We start from the raw sequence: 12,326 nt of genomic DNA, 5'->3' as shown, positions 1-12,326 counted from the left end.
GGGGGTGCAGTAGAGTGGGGGCTAATTGTAATAATGTAGAAGAAACAAACACGCAAATCCTGGTAAGCTGTGGAGTTGGGAAGAGAGGAAGACTCATTCTAGTAATATTCAGAGGTAGACTGTAAACTCCATGAGGCCATGGTTACAAACGGTGGTTGGAGGTGGGAACAGTGTAGCCCAGGTGGAGGCAATCAGGGTGTACATTGTGTTTAGAGAACTTAAAAGCAGTAACAAAATGTAACTAAACTCAGTCTGCTTTTTATTATCACCATGTGTCAGCAATACAATGTCAATGACAAAATTCTCCCTGAAAAATCTTTTGTAATTTAAGTTCTAAGAAGTTGCTGTGGTTACTGTTGTTTTGATAATAGAACAAACATGTAAGCTTCAAATTACAATTACTAAGCTTTTAATAAACTATATTATTTCTGTTTAGAAATTAATTTGGAGAACTTCTAGTTCTACAATTCATCCCAACACAGGTAGGAGTTACTGACTTGGAGAGTTTAAGTTTATAAAAGTTCATAATTGTGTAAGGTTATAACAGTTCAGAATAATAGTATGCAGCTTCAGAGAGGAATGGGAAAGACCACATATGAAGATTTGGAATAAACAATGGTAGCACAGTCATTGTGAAAAGGAAGAGACAGAACTTGAGTACTTTTGTTGTGTCATTCTATCTGCAAACTATCCTCTGATCCTTCTGGAGTTTACTGTTTTGGAAACATTTCAACAAATTACTTTATTGCAAAATATATTATATAATTTAAATTATTTACTCATTACCTTTTCTTTTCAAGTTCTGTAATCTTTATCAATTATTTAGGTATAAGGATACAAATAGACATGAAAGAGGCTATAAGGTGGACATGAGTAACATCCAATGCCTATACAAATGGGGAAAGACTTTTCTAATATATTTCCTTTTTTTTTAAATTTATTTGACAGAGTTAGACTGGAGAGAGAGAGACAGAGAGAAAGGTTTTCCTTCTGTTGGTTCACCCCACAAATGGCCACTATGGCTGGAGCTACGCCAATCCGAAGCCAGGAGCCAGGTGCTTCCTCCTGGTCTCCCATGCGGGTGCAGGGCCCAAGCACCTGGTCCATCCTCCACTGCCCTCCCGGGCCACAGCATAGAGCTGGACTGGAAGAGGAGCAACCGGGACAGAATCCGGTGCCCCAACTGGGACTAGAATCCAGGGTGCCAGTGCCACAGGCGGAGGATTAGCCAAGTGCCAGGTGCCAGTGCCACAGGCGGAGGATTAACCAAGTGAGCCATGGCACCGGCCCCACTAATATGTTTCCTTTTGAAACATATTAGAAACAGTGGAAAAAGTCAAATCTCATCCAACAGAAGATCCAGACCCAAAAGGTACTCTTTGCCTCTCCTCACCCCTGTAGGTGTGCAGAGATGGATGAGAAGTAAGAGAAGGAGGCTAGGAGATGGAGCAGAGTCTGAAGGCCACAGATGTGGGACCCAGAGCACAGATAGGGGGCTCATCTTCCCTGTAATGAGGAGTAGTATATAATGTGCTGCAGTTAGCAAGAAGTTAGCTTCCTGATTTCCTGACTGATTTTACTTGAATCTGGAGAGATATACAGATAAGTCAGGTCGAAGGAGAATTTTGAAGAGAAGAGAGAGAGAATGAGATAAACCTGTAAGGAAGAGCAGATGGGAAAACAGACATGTGCTGTGGGTCACTTTTTCTTGAGTCTCTTGAGTGATTCAGAGTGAGGATAGTGCAGGGTACCTCAAAATAGAAAAAGGTTCATCTATTTTCAATGAAAATTAATTAACTATCACAACCATTGAAAAGCTTTGCTGCTTTCCTTTAGTACACGGAAGAGGAGTCATTGTCATTTATAGATAATTCAACCTTTAAACCTCTTGTAAAAGACAAAGGTACCTTAGGCAGATATGTGCAAGACAGTGGGAAATTGGTAATTATTAAATTGTCTCATCTGGGGTATCTGTTCAGGACAGCAGTTCAAATGGGCTAGGGACACCTGCATCCCATATTGAAGTGCATGGGTTCAACTCCAAGCTCTGCGTCTGATTCCACCCTCCTGCTGATTCTTACCCTGGGAGGCAGCAGGTGATGGCTCACGTACTTGAGTCCCTGCCACCCATGTGGCAAACCTGGATTAAATTCCAAGCTCCTGGTTTCAGGTTGATCCACCTCTGGTTTTTGTGGGCATTGGGGGAGTGAACCAGTAGATGGAAGAGATATCTCTTTTTTTCTGTCTCTCTCTTTGTCTCTGTCTGTCTCTCTCCACCCCGCTCTCCCTTTCATATAAAATGAAAACAAAAAAATTGGATCACCCAAAAACACCTAGCTCAGTCCTTGATGACTGTCAATAAATATTAGCTGTAATTATTCATAAAAACCCAAATGGAGATGAAGTGTCCATAATCTCACAATGCTGAGTCTTTCTAAATGGTCAAGGAATCACATCAAAATTGCCAAAGTGGTAGTGGGCATCTGGTCTAGTGGTTAACGGACCTTCATCCTATATCCCCATATCAGAATGCCTGGGTTTGATACCCAGCTCCCAATTCCAGCTTCCTGCTCATGTGCACCCTGGAAGACAGTAGTACTTGGGTGTCTGTTGTTCCTGTGGGAGACTCAGATTGGGTTTCCAGTTTGCAGCTTTAGTCTTGCCCAGTTTAGCTGTTGTGAGCATTTGGGGAGTGAACCAGCAGGTGGAAATATTTATCTCTATCAGCTCTATCTCTGTTCTCTCTTGCCTACCCTGCCTTCTCAAAGAAATAATTGTTTTTAAATCCAAATGCCTATAACTCTGAAGTCATTTCTCTCTATTTGCTCTTATAGCTAGCCCTGTGGTACGCATCTCTTCCTTTCTTGGAAATGTGTCCATGGCATTTGCTCCAGTAAATTAAATAAAACTGAGTCAGTTTTCAGATAAAAAAAAAAAATCTGGCAGAGGCTATGTTGTGTAACCATAGCTCAAAAGGCGAGGAGTGAAAAGAAAAAGCCAGTTACAGGGTGCAATGTGAGGAGAATCCAGAGCAGAAAGAAGCCAGATGTTAGCAGGAGATTCATTTCAAGAAAAGCCAAAGGAAAAAAGGCACCACTGAAGCCCTGTTATGTTATAAAAGTGATAATCACTACTATAAATGAGTGAAAATTAGTGCTTAAAAACTGTTTTAAATAACTTTTCAGGGAGAAAATTAAGGTTCATCAATATTAATGTACATAATCATTCCCAAATCCAGCATTTCAAAAGGAAAATCTGTATGGCTTTAGGGGCCTTGAACTTCCTCCTTTGATCTTTCTAATTATACACATAAAGAGGGCTATTTATTAGCAAGAGTTAGAAGTATTTCAATATGCTACAGTCCAAACAAATATTTGATTGACAGGGTTTAGAGATAGCTATTTGAGATCTGTGGGTGGAACACTGGTTTCCACCCATGAGAATACCCATGCAGCCCATAAAGAATGCTAAGGATTAGCCAACGAGAAGCCTGTGGGATGCCTACTCATTTGATAACTATCTCCCCACTCTTTACAAATTGTGAGGGCCTGGCTTAAGAGAGGTCAAGACATCTCTGTTCTCATTGGAATTCCTCAAGACCTGTGTCATTGTCTCTATTTCATTGGGGATTAAATTAAGAGAATGTTTTGGACAAGGCATGGAAGAGATGGGTGCTAAGTCCGTGCCCAAAGGGAGCTCTAAAGAGCTAGCTAGGAGAAACCATCATCACAGTCTGGTTTCACCTTTTGTCCTCATTTTATCATGCCAAATGTAAGAAGAGATGCCATTCAACTGGCTGAATCTCCCAGAACTGTTGAAACCACTTTCCTAATCAAGCTATGGTGAAATCACTGTCAAAAACTAAAAATTAGCTTTTCTTATTAAAATGTGGGGAATTTCAATTACGTAAACAAGAGCTTAGAAACACTCAAGGGAGGGTCCATGCACAATTTTCTCCAGATCCAAGTAAAATCAATCAGGAAATCAGAAAGCTAACTTCTTGCTAACTGCAGCACATTGCATAATGCATTTAACTCATTTTGGAGCTCGGCATAGAGGCTTACGTATAAAAATTCAGGACATGTTAGCCTTCACCTGAGAAAATATAGAGCCAAAAATGATATCAATAGTTTAATTTGGAACTTCTTTCCATTTCAGATATTTTGCCTTTATTTTTTTTAGTAGATGCAGAAAAAATGGCCCTTGGGATGCCTACTCATTTAATAAATTTGTGTGTTCTCAGAAATCATTATTCCCAAGCAAAGGCTAGATTGATATTTTTCAATAGATTAAATTGTGTTGCTCCCCACTAGAAGATCTTTGAATACCATCTGATTCTTATGTCTGCCCAAGTTTTAAGCAGATAGAGATCAGCATTGTTCAGGACCCACTGACTCTGAGTAAGAGCACAAAGCTTAGCTCCTAAGTGAGCATCCTCTATGTTAAGGTGACTTCCATCATTTACTAAAATGAAAAATGAAACTCGCTAGAACTAAGCCTAGAGCTGACCTCGTTGTTGCTTGGAAACTAGAAAAGCAAGTAGGTTTGTTACATACATACAAAAACCAAAGCAGAAAGATGCTTTAATGCCAACTGTCAAAATTGATGAATACTAATTTGGAAGGTAGAAGTGATTCCGGACAGTACTGAATGAATTTAAAATACAGATATATAAATATAGTTAGCTTTCTACTTTGAGCCTTGGTAAATTGAAGCAAAAGTGGGTGAACTAACATTCTGGAAGTCTAATTTAGGAAGTAAAATGAGTTGAGTCAATATTCATAAAATGTTTGTACAGCCTTGTTGAAGACACAATGCAAATATGTGTTCATAGAAACATAGAATTTATAAATGTCTATTTTGGTGCAAAAAATGAAATCCATACCTAGCTTTTTTCATAATATGCATTTTCCATGAACTTTTGAAGTACCCTCATATCTTGTTCAATTATAGTGCAGGTCTTATTAGAATAGGCACAAGGCTATACATCAGACTCATTATAATAGAATTTATCATCATTAATTCATTCTCATTTGTTGGACTTAGAAATTAGGGTCTGAACTCTGTGGGACATAAGTACCTATTCAGAGACCTCAAAGTTGTCTCATACCTTTAGATAGCAACTTTAGGTTCTTTCTAAAGCTCATCAATTTTTACCATTGTTGGTTTATTTTTATGGGTCATCAAGGATCTTGAATTCCTAGAGAATTCTATTATAGTATTTAAATTATTTTCTCAATAAGTCTTTTTGAAAGAAATTTTGAAGTTCTCAGAGATTTGGTGTCTGTGCAAACAGTGACTTCCAGTCAATTAATCAGCTCCTTTTGTGATGGCGTTTGGGGAACAGAGGAAGATTTTTGAAAAGCTTTTAACCTAAAATTGTATTACTTAGCTTGGTATTCACTTTATTTGATAATTCTAAATGACTTTTTTTAAAGATTTATTTTATTTATTTTTAAAGATTTATTTATTTATTTTGAAAGTCAGAGGTATACACAGAGAGAAGGAGAGGCAGAAAGAGAGGTCTTCCATCTGATGGTTCATTCCCCAATTGGCCACAATGGCCTGAGTTACACTGATCCAAAGCCAGGAGCCAGGAGCCTCTTCTGGGTCTCCCACATGGGTGCAGGGGCCCAAGGACTTGGACCATCTTCTACTGTTTTCCCAGGTCATAGCAGAGAGCTGGATTGGAAGTGGAGCAGTGGGAACTAGAACCAGTGCCCATATGGAATGTTGGCACTGCAGGCAGCAACTTTATCCACTACGCCATAGCGCCGGCCCCTATTTTATTTATTTTGATAGGCAGAGTCACAGACATGGGGGTGGGGGTGGAGGGGAGAGAGAGAGAGAGAGAGAGAGAGAGAGGTCTTCCATCCGCTGGTTCACTCCCCAAATGGCCACAACGATAGGAGCTAGGCCAATCTGAAGCCAGAAGCCAGGAGCTTCTTCTGGGTTCCCAACATGGGCTCAAGCACTTGGACCATCTTCTGCTGCTTTCCCAGGCCATTAGCAGGGAACTGGATCGGAAGTGGAGCAGCCTGGACAGGAACTGGCACCCATAAGGGATGCCAGCATTGCAGGTGGTAGCTTAATCCACCACACCACAATGCTGGCCCCTAAATGACTTTTATGATACAGATTGAGCTATCTTTCAAAGAACATGATTTAAAATTTTTAAGAAAATTCAAAAGATGTTCTGTACAGAGACAATGTTGTTATTGTGAGTCTGCAGTTCTCAAAGGGACTTCTTTGAGTGAGGACTAGAATTATTATAGTTGCATAAATGTTATCCTCTTCGTTGAAAAACAATCTTAATTCATTATATCTTATGAAATAGTATTATGATCCATAATAGACCTGTATAAATAATACCTCCTGTAATGATAACAACATGTACTACCATCCCTAACTCCTGTAAGTGCAAGTGGCACCCAATACCATAGTACTTGCCTCCTAAATTCGCCTACTACTAATTTGTATAAATGTAAAATTAGGCAATGCTGGGGCTTGGATATTAACTTGGATGTTGAATGTCCCCCAAAGTTCTATTTGGTAAAGGTTTGTTCCCCAGGGTGGCACTCTTGGGAAGTAGTAGAAACTTTAGGAGGTGGGGCCTGGCAAGAGGATCTTAGGCACTGGGGGCATGCCCTTGGAAGGTAATTCTCCCAAGAATGTTGTTAGAAAAGCCTGAATTTGAGCAGAACTTCTCTCTCCCTGGCTCGCCATGTGCGGGATCTTCTGCATGCACTCCACCACGCACCACTGAGGCCATTGCCAAGCCTGCGTAATACTGTTTGGACTTTCAGCCTCCAAAACTATGAACCAAATAAACTTCTCTTTCCTACATTAGTAGCTTGCCTAAGGTTTTTCATTGTAGTAATAAAAAGCTGACTAATACAGGCAGGAACACATACATCGATTTTTACTCCAAGCCAGACCTCAGATTCATCATAACAAAGTAAGCAAATGGGAATTTTCATTCTTATTCTTCAAAAGCTTAAGATTAATCCAATCGTAACAACAAAGCAGGAGGCAAGCTGTAATAACAGAACCAGTTAATAATGAAAAGCTACAAATGATTTAGAACAAAGTAATTGAGCAAAAAGCAATTTGGCTAAATAAATTATTTAAAAAGTAAATATTCTCAATGGATTTTATATTAATAACTATATTTTAAATGATGTGCTGATTTTGAAAGTTTTTTCTGAGCCTATTTTTAAAGATTTTTTGCTGAGATTTAAAGAAGATATTTTACAATCATTTTAATCAACTTCAGCCTGCTTTGGAATAGCAGCACAAAATTTGAAAATCACCTAAATGTTCAATAAGAAAGGTTTGGTTAAATATATTAAGGATATAGCAGATGGTTAGGAGCTCAAACCTGAGAGAAAAGCAAGGGATCTAAATCCATGAAAGCCTTAAAGCCTCCATCCGTGAAATCAATATAACAGAATCTACCTCCAGATTCAGTTCATGGAGTAAACGGAGAGGATCACACAACCTGGCCATCAGAGCTACTTAAACATGATATTCACATCCAGTTCATTAAATGTTGAAATAAATAAATTCTATCTGTTTGTTTGAATATGAGGGGCAGCATGTGTAGGGGAGAAAGAACAAGATCTGGAGCTGCTGAAACTCTGTCAAAGTTGTATGCCACTGATGGTAATAATGATGACACTTCAAAAAGTTCACAGAAATTTGAGTATTGTGAAAAAACCATGCATGAGTTTTTTAAAAAATGCACCAAAATAATAAACATATCTTTGAATTCCATCTTTGCATAAACTTTTTGAAATCCCTTCCTCTGTTATAATTATCATCTTCATAAATATTATCCTTGTTGTTAGTATTGATTTTTTAATTAAGGCTATGGAACCATCCCAGATGGTACATACAGATCCTCCACGTGCTCTCTAACATCATCCACCCATGCAGTTTTGATGCTGTTTCAGGACAGTCTTCGCATGCAGGAAAGCAGGCTTGATGTGGCATCTAAAACTTGATACCGTATACGCACACATAGGCATATGCACCTACACATACAGATACACAAATTCAATTTCTGGTTAGTAAACTCCAGAGACTCCTCCAAAAGAACACAGACACTAGTTTGTGGGACAACCACTCAAGTCTCACAGGTGTTACAATGGCTGAGGATGATGATTATCAACCAAGAACAAAACTGGAAAATATCACTCTGCTTCCATTCTTGGAAACATCTACCTATTCATATTATGTGTACCCCTATGAAGTTTCAATGATTCAGTTAAAAGGAGATCATAGCACTCTCTGTAGCCAGGATGAAATATTTCCACACAAAAGAAACAATCTTAACAGCTGTTCTCTCACAATACTTAAACTTCTCTTGAGCCAAATAAAAATGCCATTGCAGGGAAGCCCCTACAGTTCTATACCACAAGATACAGGTTGCCTGGTTCCTGGGCTTTAGCCCTGTCATCAGAAGCCCTTCTTGCCCAGGACCCTTATCCTTTAACCTATAAGGTGTCTTTATGTGAATGTTAAATGGATAGATGGACAGGAAAATATATTTCTTTCAGGTGGGCAAAGCCCAACAGCAAAGTAGCTTGCCAGATTTCTACTCCTACAACTCCTGCTTTCCTGGGACAGGGCCAGATCACTGCTTGACACAGCCCTGTCCTGCCTCCCTTTTCTCCCCATCTCCCACAGAATGAAACCAGAGCCAAAGCATCCTTCCTCCAAGGTCATGGCCTTAATCTGGGGAGTGTACACTGAATAATGACAGGCTGTCCGTGAAGTCTCCTCCTCAACTTGGCACGGTGTGAAGATTTCATGTTGTGTGCAGTCCATTTATGAAGTGACTACTGGACTTTTGAGAATGACTGGAGACCAAATCCAGCCCTAGCAGAGAGTAGTGGGTACATTAACAGTGAACACTACTGGCTTCCAAAAGCACATAGGCCCCGGATACGCTACCCTGGACCAAACCCTTCACATCACCAAGTATTCTTTGAGCTTTAAAATATACAAGGCACCGTGAGATGCTTTCCAAACCTGGTTGAATATCAAAACCTTTGGGGAGCTTTTGAAAGATGCAGATCCTTCACAATTTTTCTGCAAATCTAAAGTTATTCTAAACTATACAGTGTATTTATTTTAAAGAATTCAGATCCCTTGGCTTCATCATCAGAACTAGTTGTTCAGAAGTCCCCCTGGTAACTGTAATATGCTCAGAGGGCTCAGAAACCAGAGTTGCAGAGGCTACCAAGATAATTAATATTAAGACTCTCCCTGCTCATATCCATTCCTCTTATAACTAAAACCCTGCAGTAGTGTCATACTTCAGAGGCCATCAAATCGATTTCTTGGATCATGACGAGGATAGATTTTAAATAAGGGGATGTTTTAGGTATATCACGCATTATAAAATTAACTATTGTTTTATGAATCTTCTGCAGCACATACATGTGTGTATATAGATATACTTATATCTGCACCCATATCAATATTTACACCAATAGAAATGCAGATATAAATATCTGCATATAGATACAGATGCCTATCTGTGATCTGCATCCCAGTGAAAGCATGTATGTTTCATTTTGGGGCAAAAGCTTCAAACATGAAACTAAGTGATCTAAACGGAACACTTCCTATTACAATTTTAGTTCCCCAAGAAAAAGGCTCACCATCAACCACAAATTCCCCGCCGTTAAGTCTCAAATTGGCTCCCTCTCGGGCTTCATTTCTCTCGCTTTGAAGGATGGAATTTCCTTGCCTTTTATTTTTTAAACAAATGTCATTATTCTCTATCGAACTGCCTTTAAATTAATACATTAAGTTTGAGTTTTAGGGCCCAAACTGGTGGTAGCATTATACTGTGAATGGTGCCTACTCTTTCTTTTCGTTACAGAGAACAACAACAAAAAAAAAAAAAAAAAGAGAGGAAATAGGTTTGCATAGCAGTCAGAAGGACTTCAGCCAGATGTAATGAAAAATTTCCTGGTAGCCAAGACAGTACAAAATACAATGGGTCAATGAGGGGTGTGATGTGAAATCTCTGTACTCTGTAAGTCTGTGGAAACAATCCAGATGCTTATCTATCTGGAATTCTTTAGAGGTAAGCCTGGCTGGCAGGCAGGGAGTGGACTTCCAGGCCGGCTGTGAAGGCATTGCTGCCCTGTATCCCTGAGACATTCCAGAGAAACACCAAACACATAGCTAGAGACCCAGCAGCGCAAGCCACGAGCAATCTCAAGAGGGCGCCCCACTGGAGCACCTCCAGCCTTTGGGAAGGGCAGCTCGTTGTGCAGGATGACATTCCCACGTGCCGCTTAGCACGTGTGGGTGCCGTTCTCGCACCACGAGGAGGAGGGAAGACCACGCCTATCAAAGTGAGGAAGTACATGAAATATACGAACAGCACCCAGCCAGGGCCGGGCAGGTAGAAGAACTCACGCACGTTAGCATCCTTATCCCTTGCTTGAAGATGTTAGGATCTGAAGTCGACTTTTTTCAGTAATGCAAGCTGATGAAGGGCACCGCTGGAAGTTATCAGACCATAACCAATAACTCTAGAACCAGAAGTCTTTATTTGTAGGGAACATAATGCAAGTTCTCACCCCAGTTGTTAGGCTCTGCTGTTAGTTGGGAATGGGAGAAAACATTAGAAAAAAAATTTTCCCCTTACTGTTAAGCTAGAGACTTATTCTTCCTTACAATGATAGGACTGTGTTGAGGATATTCCTGTTCTTCTGAAAAGTGGAAAAAGAGGGAAAATAATTTTGTAAAACAGGAGGTAGTATACATGTGGTCTGTTATTGAATGGCATCATAAAGAGCTCATTTTAGGATGTTTTTATAACGAAATGTTTAGATAATCTGGTAATCTTACCCTCTTCTTATGCTCAGAAAATGCTGACTCAAATCGATCTTTTTGACCATTAAAATGCTTTTGCTGTGTCTCTTGCAGAAATGCGATGCTGGATTTTTCCGAGCTGTGTCAGGGGAATGCTTGCCCTGCGACTGCAACGGCAACTCCAACGAGTGCGCCGACGGCTCTGGAGTCTGCCTGGTACGTCAGGGGCACTGTCACCCTTCACATACTTCGCCAGCCTTTGCATCTTGGGTGGGATTGGAACTCTCTTCCTGGAGGCTTCAGCTACGTAGGGGCAAACTGCTGATTCAGCTCGTGCTGTACCTGTGGACTTTTTCTGTAACACACATGGGGTAAAGTACCTTCGGTTCTAAGGGCCACCCAGACGTGTGCATGAGCGCTCACGTGCCCTGGAGGTTCCTGCCCCGCCACTCTCGGCAGCTGCTGTAGGCTCCTGGCCGTGGGATTGAAACTAATACACAGAGGAGGAAACCATCCGTCCAAATCCCTCGGTAATAATGTCTTTAGTCATATGTTTGGCTTCCCTCCACGTAAACCAGAACAAAGCAGGTGTTCGCAGCCTATTTTAGAACACAAGGTAATCAGGTCTCTGGGTCAAAACTAGCTTAAAAGAAAATTTTAAATTTGAACCAAACAACCAGTGAACATGAAACCTTTGGCCCTGTGGTCTTCATAATTCTGTGTTAAAGCCCACAGGTGAGTTTTATTCCTTAACTGGAGTGAATTCCCCAATAGCGTGTTCTTCAGTGAAACAAGGCACTGAGCAAGGAGACCGAGAAGCCTTCGAGTAGGAAAGTGCTGGCTCCATGGTTTCCATTTTCCCTGACTGTGGTGACAACCGTGTGGAAATGGGTACTGGAGTACTTACCAGCGGTGCCTTTGCTAGAAACCACAGGGGATGCTTTCAAGGATTTCTATCCTAATCTCATGTCCTCCTTCAAGAGCTATTCGAAACAGAAGAAAAATTTAATTCTTCGAGTTCCTTGTCTAGCGAAAGAGGCTTTCCAAAACCGCCAGAGTAGTTTTGCATAAACTACAAGGAAACTTAGTGAAATGCACTCAAAATTAGCACAAATTCCCTATTAAACAGATTATTTTGATAAGTAGCCTCTGAGGCGTGTGCATGAAGGTGCTTTTATTTTACACATTATGTTGAGATGACAATTAGAACATCTTTATTTATCTTAACTCGAAAAAGCTCCATTTTTCTGGGGACAGAGAACTAAATGGCAAAATGTTAAACTGTGCTATCTCTTTACAGTCTTTGTATACTCCTGTTATTTCTATTTTCCCTTCCCCCATCCTCTTAAATAACCATAACATCCAGGATGTCCTTTGTGGCCATGTAGGCAAATGCAGCTGCCAAAGTCTACCCCCTTCCTAATGCTTCCATCTCCGGTTTCCTGTTATTTTAATCCCTGTGACATTTCAGGGGGAAAATCCCATGG

At 40.4% G+C, this 12,326-nt stretch overlaps 1 protein-coding gene across 4 annotated transcripts in view; it reads left to right on the top strand.

Annotated features, from left to right (window-relative positions):
* Positions 1–12,326, top strand: part of LAMA4 (laminin subunit alpha 4) — a 150,185-nt gene that overhangs the window by 28,045 nt on the left and 109,814 nt on the right. For all 4 annotated transcript variants that reach the window (XM_062186632.1, XM_062186635.1, XM_062186633.1 and 1 more), the window contains one exon: positions 10,954–11,055. In XM_062186632.1, the coding sequence (XP_062042616.1) occupies positions 10,954–11,055 (102 nt within the window). The remainder of the gene's footprint in view (positions 1–10,953; positions 11,056–12,326) is intronic.

The sequence above is a fragment of the Lepus europaeus genome, chromosome 3 (genome assembly GCF_033115175.1).
Source record: "Lepus europaeus isolate LE1 chromosome 3, mLepTim1.pri, whole genome shotgun sequence".
In the NCBI taxonomy this organism is placed as follows: Eukaryota; Metazoa; Chordata; class Mammalia; order Lagomorpha; family Leporidae; genus Lepus; species Lepus europaeus.
This window is presented reverse-complemented; position numbering and strand designations above follow the sequence as displayed.